General features: G+C 41.6%; 1 protein-coding gene across 8 annotated transcripts in view; it reads right to left on the reverse strand.

Moving 5' to 3' along the window:
• The window catches only part of atrnl1b (attractin-like 1b), a 1047255-nt gene that overhangs the window by 576045 nt on the left and 447468 nt on the right, over positions 1 to 23742 (reverse strand). For all 8 annotated transcript variants that reach the window (XR_013579731.1, XM_078564667.1, XM_078564670.1 and 5 more), the window contains exon 22: positions 3732 to 3826. Coding sequence is in view for 7 of the 8 variants with exons in the window: in XM_078564667.1 (XP_078420793.1) it covers positions 3732 to 3826 (95 nt within the window). In the remaining variant the exon portion in view is untranslated. The remainder of the gene's footprint in view (positions 1 to 3731; positions 3827 to 23742) is intronic.

A 23742-nucleotide genomic window follows, 5' to 3' on the forward strand; every position in this document is an offset into this window, starting at 1 on the left:
TCTATGTTGACATGTACTGCAATACCTTGATCAATCTTCTTTGTTACCTCAAAGAATTCAATCAAAATGGTCAAACATGAAGTACCCAAAGTACTCATTTAATATTTTAGCCCTGTCCCCTGCCTCTACAGGAAGATTTCCTTTTGAGTCTTAAATAGGGCCAATATTTTCCTTAGCTAATCGCTTACACTTCATTTAAAATGTCTTAGGGTGCACCTTAATGTTGCCTGCTAATCTTTTTTGTAATCTCTCTCTGCCTTCAGTATTAACTTTTCAATTCTCTCCTGTACTTTCCATAATCTTCCTGGTTATTAAATGAACCTTGCTCCTAACATTTGACATAAGCCAACTTTTTCTGTTTTCTTTTAACTTTCATTTCCATCATCATCTGCTTGACCCTGCAATCATGTTTTTGGTAATCTGCTTGCGCTCGGTTCTTATTCACATCAGTTAAATTAACCCCTCCCCAGTAGAGCATTTTTACATTTGATATTTTCTGATTACTCTGAATTATGTTGTGGTCACTGTTAGGTAGATGATCTCTGACTGTAAAACATTCCACTTTGTTGACTTATTTCTCGAGGACCAGATTCAACATTACTCCCTTCCTTGTTGCACTGGAGGCATTGACTGAGAAAGTTCTCCTATACATATCAAAAATTCCTCTCTTTTCCTACTATGATTTACCCCTGTCTATATTTGAGTAATTAAATGCTCTTAGTATTACTTCTCTATTTTTACAAGATACTGATCTCCTCGCTGTTTGGAGCTTGTTTAAAAAAGCCAACAAAGAATGGCTCCTCTCACAATTCCTTAACTCAAACCAAATAGAGTCAGTTTTGAAACCAACTAGCAAATTCCTTTTTACATGCGACTATGACATCATCCTTAATCAATACTGCCAAATCCCCTCCTCTTTCTTCCTTCTCTAACATTCCAGAATACCTGGTAGCCAGGAGTACCAAGAACCATTCCCGGTTCCCATGCAGTAGAGGGAGTGCTGTGCTGTTGGACATGCCATCTTTTAGATGAAACATTAAGCTCAGGCCCCATCTGCCTGTTCAGGTAAATGTAAAAGATCCCATAGCATATTTCAAAGAAGAGGGGGGGAGTTACCCCAGTTCCTGGCCAATGTTTATCCCTCAATCAACATCACAAAAACAGATTCTTTCATCATTATCACATTGCTGTTTGTGGGACTTTCCTGTGGGTACATTAACTGCTGCATTTAATACATTACAACAGTGACTACACTTCAAAACTACTTCATTGGCTGTAAAGCGCTTTGAGACGTCCGGTGCTCGCAAAATGCCACGTATCCGTCATTGAAGCATGTCATAATTCCATGTAGTAATTTGTGCCTGCAGTTCAACATACTGAATAGTTACATTACAAACACTCATATACAATCAGTTTAATAACTCCAACATCACATCTGCTATTTTCCCTCAAGCTGATCCCGCAAATTCAGATATTTCTAACTTTAATGTTTATATCACTGTCTTCTAATCTTACTTCTATTCCTTTCAGCTATTCTCTGCTTACCTTCCCCAGCCAAATTAAACCCTACCCAACAGCACTAACTAGTAAAACAAGGGACCAGTCATGGATTCTTCTAAACTTACTTCAAACAATCGAGAAAAAGTTAAATTCCAAAATATTTACTTGACTTCAAGGTATTTCCACCAAGCTCCAAAATCCAGCATTGCAATCTACATTAATCAAGCCTAAGCAGTTATGTTTTGCATATGATACCTTGTCTAACAGGAATGGAACATCCCACCATTATTAACCTTATTTTAAACTTTTCTTTGAAGCAAATATTCATCAAGCACCTCATCGATGCATTAACTGGTTTTGATATAAATCTACTCCAAATATTGAACACCATGATGGAAAACATTCTTCTTTGTATCAACCGCAGCTTTTCAAAACTGCCTGTGCCCTCCAGTTCTGCAGCATACAGCCCATCAAGGAATCCTGGATTATCTATACGTTTTATGGTATATTAAAGTCCGCAACTGTCATTTCCCTCTTTCTTTTCCAATTAAAGCTTGTATAATTCTTCCAGCATCCCTTTATAACTTTAAGAGTTTAAAGTTCCAGTATCCTAAAATCCACGTCAGATATATTGACGTGCTTTGATAAGACATCAAAGGTGGCACAAACAATTCTAAATGCAGCTTTACAAGATGCACTAAGGGAAAAAAAACTCTGGCTTGTCTATTGACACCCTCAATTTGAACATTACTAAGAACAAAAAGGGCAGGCTAATTTCAATATTCTCTAATAATGTAAAAAGGGACAGTATCTCATTATTTGCCTGAGCTGCACTCCTTGGCACTCTTCTCACTGGAACCTTGTCCCTGCTACACAAGAGTGCTGTAAACATCAATCCTTTAACCTCTGTTGAAGGGACATTCAGACTCGAAACGTTAACGGTGCTCTTCTCCACAGATGCTGCCAGACCTGCTGAGTTTTTCCAGGTATTTTTGTTTTTGTTTTGGATTTCCAGCATCCACAGTTTTTTGCTTTTAATCCTTTAACCTCGCCATGGCTGCAGCTCTTCTGTTTCACTGATCAAAGGCTTCTCAGCTGTCAGTTTCAGTGAAGCACACCCTGCTGTAGACTCACCTCAGTGACCCTTGGTTAAAACAGAACTTAATGACCTATTTGAATATTTAAGTGCCTTACCCAACAGCTAAATAGGAATTTCCCACTTGCTTTCAAATACGTTTGAGTGAGACCCGACGTCACTTTTAAGAGATTTAACTCTCCGCACAGAGCTTAACATGCCTCCCCTAGGCTGTAAAAATTCTGAGCTTTGATTCAGCTGAAAATAAAAACCACCTTCTACTGCTGGACATTATTACAAATGTAACTGTTCATTCAAGTTACCTTAAGTGATCAACTTATAAAAAGAAAATTAATAATTACCTACATATTCTATCCATTCCAAGTTTGTGACTTGTGAAATGTTGATTCATGTAAGTGTAAAATAATGCTGAAAAGACAGGCGTGGCAATGTGTTTTGGCAACATGTCTTGCAAATTGCTTTTAATTTTGTGTCGTCCTACTGGCTTTGCATTATATTTTGGAAATAATTAGGATTATAAACTCAAATAATACAGATGATGAAAAATCATTTCCACTATACTGGAAAGCAACAACATTGAAAATGGTTAGACATAGTGAAGTGTCAAATATCTGCACTTTCATTATCCACAGAGTTTTTATTAATAAATCAACTAAAACACAAGTGAGCATTTTAATCAAATTTTCATAGACTCTGTCTCTTGTTCTTGCAAGATAATTAATTTAAAATCTGCATCGCCAGTGCCTGGCAAAGTTTGCTATGCATGCATTTTCACAATTTAGGATCAGAGCCGGAGACCAATGAGAATCAGGACTAACATGCTCACTGCAAAATCCAAGAAGTTCTCTCATAAAATGTATGCTGCCAGCATCACAGTGCAAACAACAAGAATACCAATACATACACAACATCTTATTGGCTAATCAGTTACATTTTAAATACACAGAAGCAGTGAAAAAGCTCTGTAGCGTGGATGCATACAATTCTTAAAACACAGTGATTTGCCCTTCGAAATATATTTACCAGTAGTCAGTGCCAAGCATGCAAATTCTTAAAGTCCACAAAGTTTGGAAGAAAAAAAATCAAAAGGTTTGCATGAAAGAAAGGGAACACTATCAGTACAAACAAGACCAACCTGTTCTGGGGTAGCCATGAAGTTGATAGCTGTGTAATGGCGGTCATCATCCTGGGTGAGGCTGAAGGTGAACTGATAGTCAATCAAAAGACTGTCTGTGGACAAGATTCAAAAAGTAGATCATAAGTGTTGAATTCCCAGAAAGTACAATTTTCTCTTCATGTGCACACTGCAGAAGTAACCGAGGATAGAAATGATTCCTTCTCCATTTACAGGGAAGAGATGACAGCTCACCTGCTGGCACATGGCATTCCATAGAACAATAATGGAATCAATAGTTGAACAAGAATAACATTTCTGTCATATGTCAGGGGCAATTTTAAAATTCACATCCGTCATTCACATTTCTTAGCAAAACAACATAGCTACTCTAATGGTTCACATACTGCTCAATTCTGATCTTTAAAGTGAACTGATCAATAATACAACTATATGATCACTGGCCATGAACATGGTTTACAATACATGGCGCAGGTAAACAGAACGATATGGTCAAATCTCTGCCTCATCATGTGGTTAATGTTCATATTTCTATTTATTTGCAAACAGAAACACCATGGGCTACAGCACCTAATCCAAGCAGAGAAATTTAATGGACCAATTCACTCCCTGTTCACTCCCATTTCATGCATGAAGGCTTAGTTTTTGAATGTTTAAATGAGCATTTATAGCAGTACGTTAATACATTCCCTCTATGTACTGGAATGTATTTAAGATCCAATTTGTTAAAAACAATGACAAAAGCAAAATACTGCAGATGCTTGAAATCTGAAAAAACTGCTTTTCGCTCTCTCTATAAATGCTGCCTGACCTGCCAAGTATTTCTGACATTTTTTGTTTCTATTATTAAAAAGCTGTGTTTGTTCTTCACCGTTCATTCTTGTTTAAATTATTAAATGGGCTGTGTTAATGTAGTAATTATGGTTTTTTTAAATGTTGGACTGTATCCTAAAGAATAATCCTGTGATATAAGATCATATGATCTGTGTAAACCAATGTGTTGACAGCGTGGGCTACCTCCGCAGTCAGTGTAGAGATAGATATGGAGTTGAAAGCACACGTATAGTTGCTGCTGGCTGTATTGTAAATAAACCTAATGTTTCCACTTAGAAAGTTGGCTGCAGATCAGCTCTATATTACAAATAGGCAACTCGGCCATGCTACAACAAACTGGCGACGAGGATAAATCAGGGTAAATCAAGATAAATTGTAATTGGTACCATGCCTCACCCAGTGATTGTGAGTATCAATGTCTGTTTAAAATAGCAGAAGGTATACTCACCCAAAATGCCACAATTTGATAGAATCGATCCCTTTGAGCCAGCCACAGACGATTAGTCTGAGTATATCGTTCTTCTTCCAAGCGAACAAAATCATGGGGAAGAGGAGAGGCAAGCAATCCTCTTCAGCACCATGGGAGCAAAACCTACAGTCTGATTCGAAGTTTGACGGCACCCAGTGCCCCAGATTTGAAGAATTTTTCAGAATTAGTGGACCTCATGAAGGGGCATTTTCAACCAAAGCCCTCAGTCATGGTGCAGAGGGTCTGGTTCAATTTGCGAAATAGAGCCCCAGGTGAGACAATTGCTAGCTATGTGGTGAATTTGAAGCAACTGACAGAACATTGTGAGTTTGGCAAGACTCTGAATGACATGCTCAGAGATCGTTTAGTGTGTGGTGTGAAAGAAGACACTATTCAAAGAAGGTTGCTGGCTGAAGTGAATCTGGATTTTAAGAAGGTGTTAGAAATCGCGCTGGCCACAGAAAGCGCTGTAAGAGATTCACAAGCAATGCAAGGGGCGCAAAATAGCACTGTACTACAAATCAGGTGGGAACAGTCAGCTGAAAGAGGCGCGATAAAGCCAGACTCTGCCACAAAGCTGGAAGCAGCCCCTATTAACCGAAAATTAAGAAATAATTTAGCAGCTAAACCGAAGAACAACTTTAATCGATGTGGAAACAGTCTTTTAGCGATGGTCAGTTTAAAAAAGTAGAATGTTACTTTTGTCACAGAAGTATATATGAGACAGTGCAGAGATTTAAACAAGCTTGCAAACAATAGGAGAAGCCCAAAGAAATCTACATTGTAGAAGAGCCTGAAACAACAAATTCTGACAAAGCCTGAAACAACAAATTCATTGTTTAACATGAAAGTTGGGAAGACAGAGCCAATAGTAGTCATAGTACAAGTGAATGGTAAACCTGTAAAAATGGAAGTAGACACATGAGCTTCCACTACTGTAATTACAGAACACACTTTCAGATATTTAAATAATGGTGAACATCAATTAAATTTGAAACAACCATCTGCAAAATTGAAAACGTATACAGACGAAGAAATCCAAGTAAAAGGTATTAGCAGAGTAACCGTCCATTATAGAAATCAATTGGCACAGCTACCCGTGATGGCATTGAGAGGCAGAGGGCCAAGCCTTCTAGGGCGAAGCTGGTTAAGGGAAATCAACCTTGATTTGCCAGCAAGATTTTAAAAAGGAAGCTGGAAGAGTTCATGTCTTGAAAAAGGAACAAGGCAAAGTATGGCAGAATGAGCCTGGAATGCGCAAGGACCGCAACAGGATGGAAAAGGAGTGTGTAAGTACTCAACAACCTGAAGAAATGCAGCCCATCTCAAACAAAATCATGGAAGAACAGCAGAAGAAACTCAAGGGGGCCCTGCTGAATGACTGAGTTCAAGACGAAGTGAGTAACCTTTGCAAGGAAAAGGAAAACCTATTGAAAGACCTTCACACACTACAAGATTCCCCCAGGTCAACGTTGTCCCTCTGGAAGAGTGTGAAGAGAAACAGAATTCAGCACCTCTCTGAACAAACTGAAGAACTAGTTGGCAGAGAAGACACATCAATGTTCAAGTTTCCAGGAGGCAGCCAACAAATACAAAAAAGAGACATAAAAGCTGAAGAATCAGCTAAATGAAGTCAAAGAGGCTTTGAAAGCAAAAGTCAGAGAGCTTGCCAATAGGTGAGCAGATAATGAAGTTTTGGGAGGCTCAACTATTGAACTAAGACAAGTTGAGATTTCACCTGACAGAAGTCTGGCTGACAGTGAAATCAAAATGAAGGACAAGTCTAAACTCTGTGGTAGAAAGAAGATGATAAAAGGAAGAAGGTTCCGAAAAGAAAATAAAATGGTGGCTGGTAGCACCTATAAACACTCAAAGGAGGCAATAAACAAATTATCGAACTGCGCCTATTGATATTATTCCAGTGACCCACAATAGTTTGCTGGATGATGATGCTGAAGATAAAATCAAAGAGGTACAAGTTACTTCCAAGGCCTTATCTGGAAAGAATTCTAGATGCTGTAGACAAATATGAACAAGTTAACAGGTGATTCGTTGAAGACCAAGCTTGCACACTTTCTTTTTCATGACAGAACGAGCCCCCATACGACGACAGGAGCAACACCAGAAGGATTGTTGATGAGACGCTGTCTTAGGACAAGACTGAGCCTAATATTTCCAAATTTGGAGGAGAAGGAGGAGCTGCGACATCCCACACTAATCAAGAAACCACCTGAAAGACTGAACTTATAAATTTCATGACCTGTGTAAGTATTATAATGTCATGAGATAAATATAATTGTAAATACAATATGTATAGCAAAGTTAAAGGGGGAGGAATGTAGTAATTATGGTTTTGTTAAATGTTGGGCTATACATTTAAGAATAGCCCTGTGATGCAAGATCACATGAGGCAGCACGTGCTACCTCCACAGTCAGCGTAGAGATAGTGATGGAATTGAAAGCACACATGTAATTATTGCTGGCTGTATTGTAAATAAACCTAATGTTTCCACTTAGAAAGTTATCTGCAGATCAACTCTATTACAAATAGGCAACTCGGTCATGCTACAACAGTTAACAACAGAAGAAATAGAAGCTTGAGTAGGCCATTTGGCCCCTCGAGCCTGCTCCACCATTCAATAAGATCATGGCTGATCTGATTGTGGTTTTAACTCCATTTTTCTGCCTGCCCCCTTGTTGATCAAAAATCCATTTAATTCAGCTTTGAATATATTCAATGACCCAGCCTCCACTGCTCTCTGTGAAGAGAATTCCAAAGGCTAATAAACATCAGAAGAAATTTGTCCTCATCTGCATCTTAAAAGGGGAGGCTCCTTATTTTAAAACTGTGCCTCCAGATTACCCCATGAGAGGAAACATCCTCTCAGCATCTACCCTGTCAAGCCCCCTTAGAATCTTATATGTTTCAATAAGATCACATCTCATTTTTCTAAACTCCAATGAGTGTAAGGCCAACCTGCTGAGTCTTTCCTTTCCTTTCATCCCAGTAAAAAATAGTTATTTAAGATATTTGCTTAAAGTACATGTTCATCAGGTCAATGGCAAAACAAAATGTTCATTGCAGATCTAAAAATTCACTTCATGGGCTGAATTTTGCCCTTGACGGGCGGGCAGGCCCGACTGTCTTGACGGCGGGCGGGCAGCTGATCGCCGCCGCCAAAATGGGCCCCGCCGCCATTTTAAGTGGGCGGGCCAATTAAGGCCCGCCTAGCGTGATGCCCGACAGGAAGTGCTATGCGCTTCCTGTGCATGTGGGGGGATTCCCCAAATGCGCGAGTGCACTCTTTCGCGCATGCGCACGAAAGAGCGCACATCTCCCTGAGGCTAAGTACTGCCTTAGGGAGATCGCTGAAAGGTTGTCAAAGTTTAAAAATAGAAAAATTAAAAAATCATTAACATGTCCCCCTCATGTGACAATGTCACACAAGATGGGACATGTTAATAAAGTGCACAAAAACTTTATTAAACTTTTTTAAAACCGACATGAAACCTCATCTCATCAGTGGATGAGGTTTCATGTTTTTTCAGAAGCCCGCCAGGGCTCCTGGCCTGCCCACCAACCTTAAGGTTGGACACGCAGGGCCTTTAATTGTTTTAACTACCCTGTCAATGGCCTCAATTGGCCATTGACAGGTCGGTGGACGGACAGCTGATCGCGCTGTTCCGCCTTCCTGAATATTTAAATGGGGCAGGATGACGTTGGGGGTTCCCCCCAACGTCATCCCGCATCATTTTCGCGTTGGCGAGCAGGCCCCGCCCCCAGTTCACCGACGGAAAAATTCAGACCCATAAATTTCAATATAAACAAATGTATATTTAATCTGTATTTAATAAATCAAATTTACACATTTAAAAACCTACTTTACTGTTTAAAAAATCATTATCCTTCGGATATGTAAATGTCTGTAAAATAATGGCATAGTAAGTTACGGAACTATTAACACAGATCCAACTTTAATTTCAAGAGTACATTCAAATAGTGCGGTATGTAGCAACTTCAATGCTGCAGTTAAGTGCAGCTTGAATCCAGAGTCAGGACCAAGGTAGTTGCTTCATAGCCAGTTCGGGCCTCAGAACTCAGTTTACACAGTCAGCAGCATTCTTTCAAAGTCCAACTGCTGTGCACCAACACTATACTTGTAGTGGGAATGAACAATAAGATACCTTTCTAACAGGGCTCCATCAAGTGCTAGGGAGGAAGCAGTAATCTCAGTCACAACATAAATGGGGAACACCAAGTGATCACCTATCATCACTTTCACATAGTTCTAATCAGGCAGAGTATAGTCATTAACAGCAGAGAAGTAGTATCTAAAGTTCCAGGGAACACAACTTTCATGCTATCAGCTGTTCAGTTTAATGGTCAGCTTTTTGTTTGCCGAGGAGTCAACACAAGGACCATTCCAGCCTCCCAGTCTTTCTGTTTCGGGGTCTTGGGGCTCCCTGGGCAGATCTCAATCCTCGTCTTAAACTCCCAACATTAATGGCTAGGAATTGCATACCGTTTACAGAATACCAAAGGAAAATAATTCTGGCAGTTGACACGGAGCAGATGGTAAGGAGAAGTCTATGACTTGCTGAGTGTCTTAACCAGGCTTGGTTCAGATTAGGCAGGGAAAAATGCATCCATTGTGGGATGGAGGAGAATGGGATGGAGAGTGGAGTTGAGTGGTACATGAACAGGGGAAATGTACAGCAGTAAGTGGGAGTGGATAGCAGTGTAAAATGGAAATGACTGCCAGTAAAGGAGAAGGTAAATGGGTGGTATGAGGGAAAGGGAAATTAATGGTTAGAGAGAAAGGGAAATGAATGGCAATGAAGGCAACAGACATTTAATTAAAGAATCTATTCAGAAAGCACAAAAACGAGACCCTTGCATTCTCTTCAAGCCCGTGTTGTGGAAAAAGGAATAAAAAAGGAAAGTAGTCAACCAAATGGGTGGTATAGCTCATAGAAATGGAAAGTCATATGGAGGCCAGTTCCAAAGGCTGCAAAATGGATTTGTTCTTCTGAATTTCATGAAATTTTACCTTTTTTGCACTCAGTATGTCAGAAATAATGAATTTACGTAAAGATTACAAATACGTAGAAGCGCAGACCCAGTAGAATTAATTAAACTTTGAGATTTTATTTAGCTTTCAAAGGCTATAAAATTTATTTATAAAGGAAAAACAAAAATATAAATGTGATTTATAGATTAAGCTCAAATACCCGAGGCACCTTTACTTTGTCAAATTAATTCACCTGGATCAATGATTTTCAATGGTAAAGAATATGTTAATGAATTCATATTGATCCCATAATCCAACTAAAGTCATGGCATCTGCAAAATAAACTGTTTTACTTCGTATTTGTGGTTCAAAGTAAATTGAACCAACATCCAAAATGAACAACCAATAAAAAGGTAGGCAAGCATGCTGACATATGCTGCAACATTTAAACATGAAGCTGACTTATTTTAATAGTGTGCCTTCAACTTCAAGCAATTCAGTGTGACTCAGTTTAACCTAAAGGTCATGTGTCTCTTCATCTACCCTCCCTGCCTCAAACTTCAATCAGCTGGGTGAAGTTCAGAGCCAAATCGAGGCAAGTGGTATGGTAATGGGGGAAGGTATCACCGGATGCCATTAACAGTGGTCACAGAGATGCCACATCCCAAAACCAACCTATGCCACACACAGGAGGCTGAGACAGCTGAACAGCTGACAAGGCAAGATGAGGGAAAAGTAAGACAAAAATATACAAAAAGTGAAAAGTATTAACGACATGATTTAAAATGAAACTTGTTTGAAAATTAAGGAGAAACTTCAATCAAAATTTCTGTGTACAAAACATTTTAACCAAAGTTTGTAATTTAAATTATTACTTAATTTACTAATGCTCCAATTACATATGAATCAAAATATCATTCTGAAGATGGCTTTCTTGTGCCTAGCTGACAACATTATACATACAGGCAAATTAAAGCATGATAAGTGGCCATGTCATTCTCAGTTGAAATATTTGAGCAAGTTATAACTCACTTTTAGGATGTGTATTTGGAACCATAACTAGCCTCTACAGTCATGTGAAAATATCAACTCATCAAGACATTCTTTTTACAGAGCGTAAATCACTTATTTTTTGTGGAACTTTACACCAAAATATCAAGGAGAAAATGAACTTATTGAAAGGAGGAATCAAGTATAACCAAACTATACAGGATTAGTGAACTAATGTAAAATAAAATTAGACATCAGTACTGACAGTGAAGAACACCACACTTGCAAAATAAAAGTGATTATATACGAACCCTCAACATTATTGATGAAATATACAGGCATATAAATAGGGCAATTTAAAAAGACTCACCTACTCAAGTCATTTTAGCCTAGAAATAATTGCTGGGGAAATTAATGGGCGAACAAATAATGGTTTCATATGACATTCCTCTGTCCGCTATTTTGATGCACCATTATGCCTCCACTAAAATAATGGACAATAAAAGATCATCAGAACTAGATAAACTTTACACTTACCAACAGTAACTTCTAGGCTACTACCTTTTTGTAAAATCCATTAAATCTTCTTCATGGCATTTTTCAAAGGCTACCAAAAGTATTTTTCTACTTCGCAATGTCAGAAAATGCTTTGTTTTCTGCAATAAATGCTCTTTCTCCACATCGGAAACAACCTGCTCATCTGTTCAGGCAAGTGCCTCAACTTGATTATGATTTATTTTTTTAAAAAGTGGTACAGTAATGCATAAATAAGAGATTACAAAGTATAGCAGATAGTTGGGATACCATAAAAGTGCAGAACATCTCATTGTTTGGAGGCTCGACTCGACTCTAAACTCCTTCAAAGGCTGTGACTCATGCTAGCCATTCCAGTGCGAGAGACTACCTTACTAATGTGGTCAATTGTACCTGCCCGGACAGAGTAAACATCATTCAGGTCATCCCACTTTGACAGGGAGGCAAGGGGATGGGTGCTTCAAAGCCAAAGCTGATCTTTCCCTTCACACAACGCCAATACAATTGGAGTGAATGAACTGACCAGGAACAAGTATCCTGGCCTACTTTCCTCCCCTTATCTCAATTGTCGTATTTGCCCCACACCCAACTAAAATCAGTTCCCGCAGCAAAGATCAAATGTTGGATGATCCAGGTTCCACTGAAGCACTTCAGGAGTAAGTTTTACTGACCAGCAACAGATTAAAGAGATAGTCATTAAGTGTACATGAATATTGAGTTATTTGAGGGAATAACTTAACTATCCCACTTTTGGGCCTTTTGGAAAAATTTGAGTTTTGTACAATTACATTAATATTCGGGGACAACAATTCCTCCAGATGTACAATCTGAACTCTCAGCAGGCAAGATCTTGCAGTCAGTGGCAAAGCAAGGGCACTTGCCACTGACTTTGAATTAAGTCTTGCCAAGAGGTCTAATGATTTCTCTGCCAAGAATTTCACCTCTATCATTGTGTAGTGGTACTGCAACTGATTACAGTGCTGTTTGCTGGTCATGCACTGCATGGAGCTGGACTGATATCACCAGGCTGTCCAAGCAGCCAATCACAGATTTCAGAGACCAACAGTGCCCAGCCCCCAAAAGGAAACAAAAATCAGTAAAATAAAATCTTTTTTTTACATACAACAAATTAAAAATTGAGACATTCACATAAGGTGAAGGTGGAAGATAAAAAATCTAACTAATCAATCATTTAACTGCACTCCACAATTATAAAGTTAATTTTTCAGGGCTAGTTCTGTTGTTCATCAAATTTAATTAATCACGTTGCCGTTAAAATTCCCAGTTACATATGTTCGAATGCATTTGGTGTAACTTCATAAGGGGTTTTTAACAACAACGAGGGAGCTGAAAAGTTGCACTTCTCACTGATTTTAGCGATTGCTGGCTCTGGGAGAGTCCAGAAAATACACTAATGCTCTTCCTGGCCACTAAATCTCAAAAAAGCCACTGATTTATTTGTTTCAGGTGGTGTATTTAGCCAGCAGTTCCTCTAAGGACTGCTGAATGAGCCACTCAGCACCACTGGGCAGAGCACAGTGAATGTCCCACCCACCAGTGCATAGAAATGCTATTCAGATCCTGCATAGGTCTTACAATTTAAATACTGAACTAAGGTTCTAATTTGGGTCAAAGTGCTAGCCCCAGCCATTGAGTCCTGATAGAGAATGGAGTTAACTAGGACTTGGGCAATCAATGGCCTGGAGGTATTTTTTTCCCTAATCTAGTCTGCTAACCAACCTGTTTTTCAGTGTGAACAACAGTCTGATGAAAATCCCCCTCCCGCCTCAATGGGCTTACTTACCCTGTAATAAGTATCGTAAATGAAGTATTATGTTAACCAAAGGACCATTAATATTTAGTTAAAAATTATCTCCACCTGTTGATTTGCATCAGCCATGGTTCAGTAGGTAGTGCTCATGCCTTGGAAGGATGTGAGTTCACGCCAAAGACCTGAGCACAAAATCTAGGCTGACACTTCAGTGCAATGCTTCAGGAGTGCTACATTGTTGGAGGTGCAGTCTTGTGGATGAGATTAAACCAAAGTCTTGTCTGCCCTCTCAGGTGGACGTTAAAGATCCCATGGCATTCTTTCGAAGAGCACTCAATTCTCCCCGTGTCCTGGTTAATATTTATTCTTCAGCCAATACCACTAAAACAATCTATATTGCTTTTCACAGGATCTTACTGTGCACAAAATACCTGCCATGTTTCCTACATTTCAAAAGTACGTCATTAGCTCAAAAACATTTCAGGTTGTCCTGAAACCATGAAAGGCACTAAATAAATGCAAGCCTCTTTCTTTTGTTTAAAGGAAGTACAAAGGTATGAAGCCCAGCCATACTCAAAATGCCCTCACTTCAATGGTCCACATTAATTCAGCTCTATACTCAGTGCTAGGCAAAAGAAATCCTTTCCATCAATGCTGCTAATGGTGTCGCCAAAACTTACTATTTAAATAACTGTTTTGAAAATCATAGTATAGGCTGATGTTAACCAAAAAGTGTTAAAACATACTGCTTTATGAAAGTTTAGTTTCTAAAAGGTTGTGCACAAAAATAGCAACATCAAGCAATAGCAATGTCAAGCTCTAAACTGAATCTCCCTGTACATCACTCTACTATGGATTTGTCCAACAGGAATTAGGCCGACAGTTATGCTTATTGCTTAGCAGCCATTGCCCATAAAGATTTTTATGCTTCCCTTGCAATGCATTTGAACTTCAACCGCTAGAGATGAAAGGTATTGACTGACACCACTGTTTTAGCTCTTTATAGGCCTGAGGGTTAAGTAATAAGAGACACCATTCTTTATACCTAGGGATTTTACTAAACCTTTTTATAATTACCATCTTACTTTCCTTCAAACTATTAAAATTCTTAGTACCCATCAGGGATTCTGTTATTAATTTTAAGATATTAGATATTTCCTGAAGAACATTAATTTATACTTTGAAATCAAACATAACATATAATAGGACAGTGGAGATTTATTTTCTGCTTTTATAAACTATAGAGTAAGAAGTCTTTCTTGATAGCAATTGTTGGTCCAGAATTTAATGCACACGCCATCAGTAACATGTAACTACCCCAGCAATTTGTGGCCAGGAAGAGATACGCCACGAGATGTGAACTGCCAGAGATTGCAGGATGATTTGCGCCACTTGCCTCGCAAAAAATTGAATTTGGTGTCAACCTCCCAAAGAGTTTCAAGAAATTGCCTTAGTTGCACTGTTAAAACAAGTTAAATGTGCTAAAAAAATTTTTACTTCATGATGCAAGGACTCTTTTAATGGCAAGACTTGAATCCCACAATGCCAATCGAACTCAAAGCCCCAGAAATCAGATAACTGAAACTGTGGAGTAGTAAGTAAATTGTTCTTAGAAATTTTCATAATATTTTAATCAAAATTTTTAATTATTTCCCCACTTTTTGTTTCTTTTTTCTCCCTTAATCCAATCTTTCCTTATTTCTCTTTCTGCACTTAATTTCAACTGTTATCAACCCTACTTTCTGCTTTAGTTTTCTTGTTTCTTCCTCTATCCTTAAATACCATTGGTTAAAGGAGATAGAATATTGGCTTTGTCATCCACCAAGGTCCCAGATTCCTTGATTCGCCTCGCCGCATTCCTGTCAATTCACAATTCCAGCCAATTGTGGCATGCAATTTTTAAGCTGAAGTATCGGCATCCTTCCATCAAAGAGATAATGCACATGCAGCAAACAATGCATTTAGGTGGGGTGCCTTCATTTTGTGCAACTTTGTTGATGGCTGAAAGTCCAATGCAAGGACTCTGCCACAGAAGGTATGAAGCCCAGCCATACTCAAAATGCCCTCACTTCAATGGTCTACATTAATTCAGCTCTTTACTCAGTGTTAGGCAAAAGAAATCCTTTCCATCAATGCTGCTAATGGTGTCGCCAAAACTTACTATTTAAATAACTGTTTTGAAAATCATAGTATAGGCTGATGTTGGCGGTTGTTGTTTTCAGCACTGGCACCTATTGCCAAGCTGCAGTAGCCCATTATGGTAGTGCATGCCAGCCCACAGAAAGTATCACGATTTCCCTCTTTTGCCAGCTGTTAACTCCCAGATGCAATTGTTGATGCTAAGGCCCTTCATGACATGCTTGAAAGCATCATTGAAGTGGAGACTTGGGCTCCTCATTGGTCGTCTGGCTCCAGCTACCTCAGTCGCCTTCAACAGCACATTGCAAACCCCTACCACCTAGGAGGACAAAAGGAAACAGACACATGGGAACGTCACCTTTGGTATTCAACCGTCTTCCATCCTGCGGACATGGCCAATCCATCAAAGCCGCTTCTGTTTGATTTCTGCCAACACACTTGGGAGCTCTGCCTTTGACAGGACTGCTGCATTTGTGATTTTGTCCTGCCAGGATATACCCATAATGTGCCACAGAGAGTGAAGATGGGATTATTAAGCTTTTTTTTTCCTGATAGCTGTAAATTGTCCATGTTTCACAACCATACAGAAAGAATAGAGGCCTTATAAACCATCAGCTTGGTCCTGAGGGTCAGCTTGAGCATTACATGAGTCAACCAAAAGTGGTAGCTGCTTTTCCTATGTGCATATCGAGTTCTGCATCAAGGGACAGATTGTCTATCACTGTGGACCTAAGGGAGCAGAATCTGCTAACCATTTCCAATGGGGTGTTAGTTAGTGTGATCAGGGGCAAATGTGCAACAGTTTGTCCAACGGCCATGGTTTTCTTGTGACTTATCATCAGGTATAACAAGTTATAAGCATGGGAGAGACACCCGAGTCCTTGTAGCTGAGTTTCCGTGTGGGCGTCTAGCACAGCATCATCAGTGTAGAGGAGTTCCCTGATTAGGAAGCGATGTGCTTTTGTCTTTGCTTTCAGCCTTGGAAGATTACAGAGCTTGCTGTCTGATCTAGTGTGCAAGCAAACTCCTACGTCTCCTGGGGAGGTGGAGGTTAGGAGCATGGAGAAGATACCAAACAAGCTGGAGCATAGGACATAGCCTTATTTCACTCCATTCTTCAATCCAAAACTGTCGGAAGTGGAGCCATCAAACTGTACAGTGCAGTGCATGTTGTCATGGATGGAACGGTTGAGACCGAGGAGCGTCGGTGCTTTCAGGCACACTTTGGTCTACAGATAGATGGAGTCTTTCAAGTATGACCCGAGCAAAGATCTTCCCTGTGGTGCTAAGGGGTGAGATGCCCCTGCAGTTGTTGGAGTCTCCTCTGTCATCTTTGTTTTTGTATAGTATGATGATTTTGGCATCACATCTCCTGTGAAACGGAGTCTACATTCCAGCGGAGAAAGAGATCATAAAGGTGTAGCAATAGATGGGACTTTCTGTGCTTGAGAAGTTCGGCTGGGATTCTGTCCTTGCCAGGTGCCATAGACAGCAAACCAGTGAATGAAATCAGTGAATTGATTAATAAATCAATTTTTTTTTTTACAGAGAGCAAAATAAGGATTGGGGCATTCACATGGGTTTATGGCAGAAGTTGAAATACCATGAACAAACTTAAAAAAAACACAGATTATTACTTAGCAATTATTTTTGCAGGAAGACCTGGACAACATTCAGGCTGGAGCTCATAATTGATATGTAACATTCATGCCTCAAGTGTCAAACAATAACTATCCCCAACAAGAGAGAATCTGATCATCTCAACTGGATGGTGAATGGCATTATCATCGCTGAAACCCTGCCATCAACATCCCGGGGGGTACCATTGACCAGGAACTTAACTGGACACCATTTAAATATGATGACAACAAGGACAGTTCAGGAACTGGGAATTCTGCAGTGATTACCTTGCTTCCTGATTCCCCAAAGCGTGTCCACCATCTAAAAGGTACAAATCAGGAGTGTAATGGAATACTTTCCACTCATGTGGATGAACGCAGCTCCAACAACATAAGGAGCGCAACAACATAAGAGCTCCAAGACAATGCAGCCTGCTTGATCAGCATTTCCTTCATTCATTCTCTCCACCACTGATGCACAATGGCAGCCATGTGTGCCATCACAAGATGAACTGCAGTAACATGCCAAGCCTTCTTCGAAAGCACATTCCAAACCCACGACCTCTACCACCTCGAAGAACATAGGAAGCAGATAGGAACATCACCCAAGTCCCACTCCAAGTCACACACCATCCTGACTTAGAAATATAACACCATTCCTTCATTATCACTGGATCAAAATTTTGGAACTTACTGCCTAACAATACCGTGGGTGATGCTCATAAGCCAAGAACAAATTAAAAAATCATAATGGAGAAATATAACAACATTCCACTTTTTTCAGGCCAGGCTAGATCGGTTGTTTAGCGGTAGTTGTCACTCAGATTGCCATTAAAGATCCAGTTACAGCTCACTGAACAAGGCTTAACTTATTAAAATCAGATTTCTAACAGTAAAATGAGAGTGGAAAAGATGAAGATCTCACCAGATCAACTGATTTCACTGACTGCTGGTTCGGGGATAGGGGGGGTGATCCACAGCACATGATTTGGTAGGATGAATCACAGACCGCAGCTTCAGGGCTTCCATTTAATCTGCACTTGATCAAAATTGTGAAGTTGCAGTCGGGTTCAGGGCAGTAATAACACTGAACGCTGACAACTCTGTCAAAAACCCTGCAATTTCAGGCCAATAATGAAATACACATTTCAAGATTATTAAATGGTCTTGCAACATTCTGTAATTATCTTATGTTTTGCACATATGTAGCTGTCAAAGATAATTAAGGTAACATAATGAGGGGCCCAGTTTGCTGAATTTGTTAACACCAAGAGTAGCATTGCTTCAACATAAGTTTACATTTAAAGATAAGTTGCATCATTGGAATAATGCATCAAATTCTGATAGCTATGGGCGGAATCATCCCAGGTTTTCATAAAGTGTAGTAGCGGGTGGGGAAAAGGACGCTTTACCGCCAGCTGCAATGGCGGCTTTTCACGCCATTTCGTCCCATTTCCGGCACGTCCTACTTCATTAATAATGCATTCCCAGGAAAAAAGCTGGATCGGCCTCTGATTGACCTGTCCCGCTGTCACCTCAGGCCTTCAGTAATCCAGGCGCATATTTAAAGGGCGCCCCTGCACAGAGCCAGCTCTCTCTAAAGCATCAGAAGCTGCTGGAAAGTCATGGCTGCCAAAGAGAGGAAACATGCTGCCCCCAAATTTGGTGACACCTCCCTTGGGAGCCTACTGGACCCTGTGGAGGTCCACCGTGAAGTCAGTCCTCTACCCGCGCTCTGGGCGAAGACCAGCAAGCAAGGTCACCAATCCAGCATGGGAGGCAGTGTACATATTGTTGGAGGTTAACTATGGCGTTAGCTGAGTCTGAGTCAGATGATGAGTCTCTGGGCATGGCCATACCTCAGTTGCTGGAGCTGCAAAGGCAAGCTACGGAACATCAGGAAGGGATGTCTGCTGCACTCCTCAGATTGCAAGGCACAACGGAGGAGACTATCCACCTTCAGTCTGAGGTGATAGCACTGGCATACCCACACAGTGAGGTCAACAATGGTAGGATGGCGGCCGCCATGGACACCTTGATCCAGGACATCGGTCCTGCACTACTGCGCAGGCTGAACTCCATCAATAACATCTCCAACAGTATGTACATGATAGAGGGGCTGGGCAGTTTGATCTCACTCCAGCTTCTCCTTCTCTTCAAGGAGTCACCTCGGGCACCCATAGGAAGGAGGATCAGCAGGTGCGCACCCCAGGGCCATCCACCCAGGTGACTCTGGGAGTGACCGGCCCATCCAAATCCCCTCTTCTTGTGACCCCAGCAGCTTCAGCTTCACAGGCCGAGGAGGGTGCCACGGTCACACAGCAGAACCCCGAAAGCAGGCCGGAGCCCTCCAGGGACGCCTGTCAAGGTCATCAAAGACAGGGCACAGCAGGCTACCTCCACCTCCGCTGTGAATGTCAGGGGTGCACCAAGACATAGCGGCAGCGTTGGGAGGTTAAGAAGATGTCGTTGCACAGCCTGGGCACAGGTGTTAATCACTTGTACGTAATGTTTACTATTGTAAATAAATTCCCAAGAATGTCTCCTTGTTATGATCAGCAGTGTTCTTGTCACTCAGATGTGAAACCTTGGTTCCTGCGCAAGATAAAGGTAAGTGCCTCTTCCCTGTGCAGTGTGTAATCTTCAGGGCAAAGTGATGGTCTGGCTTCATGCTCACTGGACACATTAATGATGCCTGTACCTTGAAGGTGCTCGTTACTGCTGCCAGAATGTCGTGGGCAGATGTCACAGAGTTCCGTCATTCTCTGTGAGCTTTCAGCATCTTTTGAAGTGGGACTTGCCCCCCCATCTCTGCAGCATCTGTGATCAGTGATACTGCACTCCTGAAGGGGTCAGATGCTGAAAGCTAACAAAGGATCAGGTGCATTTAATGTTTCAAGGCTGCACCTCCATGATATGACCCTGAACACAGTGCGCAAGCGAGCTGCCTTCAGCCATACCAGAAGTCAGACCAGAAGTCAGACATTCACAGAGCCTCAGCACTGAGGGTATTCGCACTGCCATCAGACACACAGGAGTCAAAAGTGCACAGATGCAGGACTGTCCTCACTGCATCTCATCATCATCAGCATCATCCAAGAATCTTGCAGCTATGAGGGCCTCCCGATCGCGCCTTCCTCGTCTGGCCAGTGCAATGGCCTCATCACTAGCATTCGCGCCTTCGAGGACCTCATCATCGTCCTCCTCTTGGACATCCTCCTCATCGGTAGCTATGTGCAGCTCCTCCATCTCCCCCTCAGGTCGGTCCTCCCCCTGTTGCAGCACCAGGCTGTGGAGCGTGCAGCAAGCGACGATAACGCACGACACCCTCTGGGGATTAGATTGCAGTGTTCCACTAGACCTGTTGAAGCACCGGAACCTTATTTTCAAAGTGCCTATCATTTGCTCCACCAAAGTCCAGGTGGCTGCATGAACCTCATTATACTGTTGCTTTGATGCAGCCTGAGGCCACCGCAAGGGCGTCATCCGCCACATCCTCTGTAGGTAGCCCTTGTCCCCGGGGAGCCAACCCTGCAGCCTCTCTTGACCCTGAAAGACATCAGGGCTCTGAGACCTGCTAAGGATGTAGGAGTCATGACACTCCATAGGAATCATGCGCAGATCTGTGGGGATGTATTTGTGGTGGGCACGCACCAGCTGAACATTCAACGAGTGGAAGCCCTTGCAGTTGAGGTAGTTGACTGCTTGTTGCCACGGAGATCTGAGTGCCACGAGTGCAGTCAATGGCACCCTGCATCTGTGGAAAACCTGAGATCTGTGCAAATTCCAGTGCTCTTGCATCATGGCTTTCCTAATCCCCAGCAAAATGCACAAAGCATTTGCAAAGATGGTGTCTGTGACCTCCTGGATACACATATATGGAGGCTTGTGAGATACTGCACACGTCACTTGTGGAGCTCTGGAAGGGGCCACTGGCATAAAAATTGAGTGCCGCTGTCACTTTCATGGCCACTGGCAGTGGATGCCCTCCATGTCCCCGTGGTGCCAAATCCTGCAGCAGATGGCCTATGTAACTGACCAGTTCTGCAGACATGCGCAGTCTTCAGCAACACTGATTCTCAGTCATCTACAGGAATGACAGGCGTCATTTATAGACCCTGGGTCTAGCGAGGCACCTCAGGCTCGCTGTGGGTCTTCAGCTGTGTGACAGCCGAGCCAGGCACCTCCGCTGCTCTCCTCTTCTTCTCTGGTCTCTGTAAGCCATGAGGCATACCGCTAAATCACCAGGCTTCACGATCCTTATGTTCTCCTCCTGCAGGATCAGAGACGCATGGGTTAGCATAGATATACTAAGGACCCCTCTTGGTTAAGTCAGAAGGCCCCTTCACGCATGCAGGATTGTGCTGGCCACCACTTGGATGGCCATTGTGTAGCGCGCTCATTGCCTGTCCAAAACCCTACCCACCTCTGTCCATACCACTTGACTAATTGGCGGCAGCTTCAGTCATTAGACTGCATGCTCTGCTCTCAGCTCAGGTATTCTCCTAACCCACACTGCGAGGCTGCGCTGTTAGCTTAAAGCATAATGGATACTGGTTAACACCTTAATAAAGACATTGCAAGGGGCTGAAGTGCCTCCACCAGTGACTGCATCATGGCCACCTTTTGCAAGAGGATTGTACAACTTGCCCAGTTGGCCAATTGCTCTGCTACCCCTAAAATGCATCTTAATTTTCAGTCTGTGCCCAAGGGGTGAAAGGTTCTGGAGCATTTGGTAGCACTTTCATGCTTTTGCGTTGCTTGTGTGGGTAGAAAATCTTCAAAGGCCCAACTCCAAGCATGTCAAAAGAGCTGCATCTGAACAGTCTCAGCTGCGGAAGGATGCTCGCTTTTGACAAGGTGAATCCAAGTGCGTGGCCACTTCCCTCAACACCCTGCCCCTCACATCCCCGCCATATGCTGGAGTCCTTCCTTCAGTCTGTCTGTGCTGCCTTGTACCCGCCTCCCTCTGCTCTGAACTGCACTGGAGCCCTTATCCTGGCACCGCACTAAAAGCCAGCTGGGAAAAATCAACTTGCATGTGCCCCTGGCAAATGTGTGGGCACCTTATCCTTGATGTCCAATGGGCGATGCTTGCAAGCCCTTTGTAAGGTTGTGTGCACTCACCTCCACGTTCCCCTTGAAGTTCAAGTCACCAGGTGCATGCCTTTTAAAGGTGGTCACGAAATCTTATGGACTTAAAATGGTAAAATGGAGAGCAACAAGAATTTTTCAAGCACCTAAATCAGCAAGTCCTTAGATTCAATATTTTCAGGAGGACATACTATGGTAAAAATAGCCCTTAAGAAAAACATTCTCTTTTACTTTTCTAATATCCTCTCTACTGCTATTACCTTGGCACTTTGTAATTGTTATGGACAGGAGGGGGGCCAATTTAAAAAAGCCCTGACTTCTCCGCTCACTACCCGTCTATAAACCAAAAGGTATTTTTTGATTTCTCCCTTTTTAAGTGGTGGCGTGTTTTCCTCAATCCCTCAGTTTTGGAGAGATCCAATCATCTATTAATAGCTCCACAGCAAACTTGAGATAGGGTAAAATCAGAGGGTTAGCTTATTTTACACACACTCAAAACACGGGGAAGGAGTGTCACTACATAACCAAAGTAAATTCACACAACAAAGGAGGGATAAGAGAAAGAAAGAGGTACAGGGCAAAGACCACAGGAAAAAAAGATAATTGTTTCACATGAGTCCAGAGTCCAGGGAAGGTTCTATCAGTTGGCTTTATCAGGCAGAAGTCCTGGTCTTTTTCCTAGGAGCTCAGTTGAAGGCTGAGGCTGGTGAAAATGCAGCAAAGTATTCTTGTATTCTGGGAATTAGTTCACTTTGTAGCCGAAATGCAGGATTCTTTCTGGAGATCAGGCTTTGAGAGACAGAAGTCAGAGGCAGGCTGCTATAGCCTGGAGTCCTGCTGTCTCTTTCAAGGTTAAACAGCAATTGAAGATAGAGCCCAAAAGCTGTGTAATTAAAGCAATTCAACAGCTTAAGTCTCGGTCACGTGACAGGGTGGTTTTAGGTCAAGCCATTCAGCTAATGAGGCCTCCTTATTAAAACCCATTGTATTTTGAGCAGGTAACTGTGGAACCATTAACACAATGTTGGAGATGAGGTGTCACAAATAACACTACCTTTGTCCAGAGCTCAACCAGCAATTGTCCATTTAAAAAAAAAATTAAAGAAGAGAATATGGAAGAGAAACAAATTTCTTATAGATCTTTTTTCATGCCTTCTTGGCATGACATAATGTTAAGGAGTCTTTAATTAAGGATGAATACCACTCATCTTGAACTTCTGATCAAATCTTGATCGCCAGTATATTTTTGGTCATGAATATTCCTCTGATGACCTCATTGCACATGGCATATATTGTTAAATGCACTGAAGAATAATAATTCCATGAAGCATCCATCAACACCTTGGATACCCCCAAAGCCTCTGATCGGGTTAGACATCATGCACATTTAAAGAAGTCATCAGCTAAGTTTATAGCTATTTCCAATTGCTGTCTTTGTGCTACAGTTAATTCTTCCAGGCAAGAGCTTAGCCTTTGACTCTTTTTACACAATGCAGTGGACATCCAGGGCTCTATCCTGTGCCATTTCTTTTCTCAAATCAATGACCTC

This window comes from Cetorhinus maximus, chromosome 20 (assembly GCF_964194155.1).
Source record: "Cetorhinus maximus chromosome 20, sCetMax3.hap1.1, whole genome shotgun sequence".
Taxonomy (NCBI): Eukaryota; Metazoa; Chordata; class Chondrichthyes; order Lamniformes; family Cetorhinidae; genus Cetorhinus; species Cetorhinus maximus.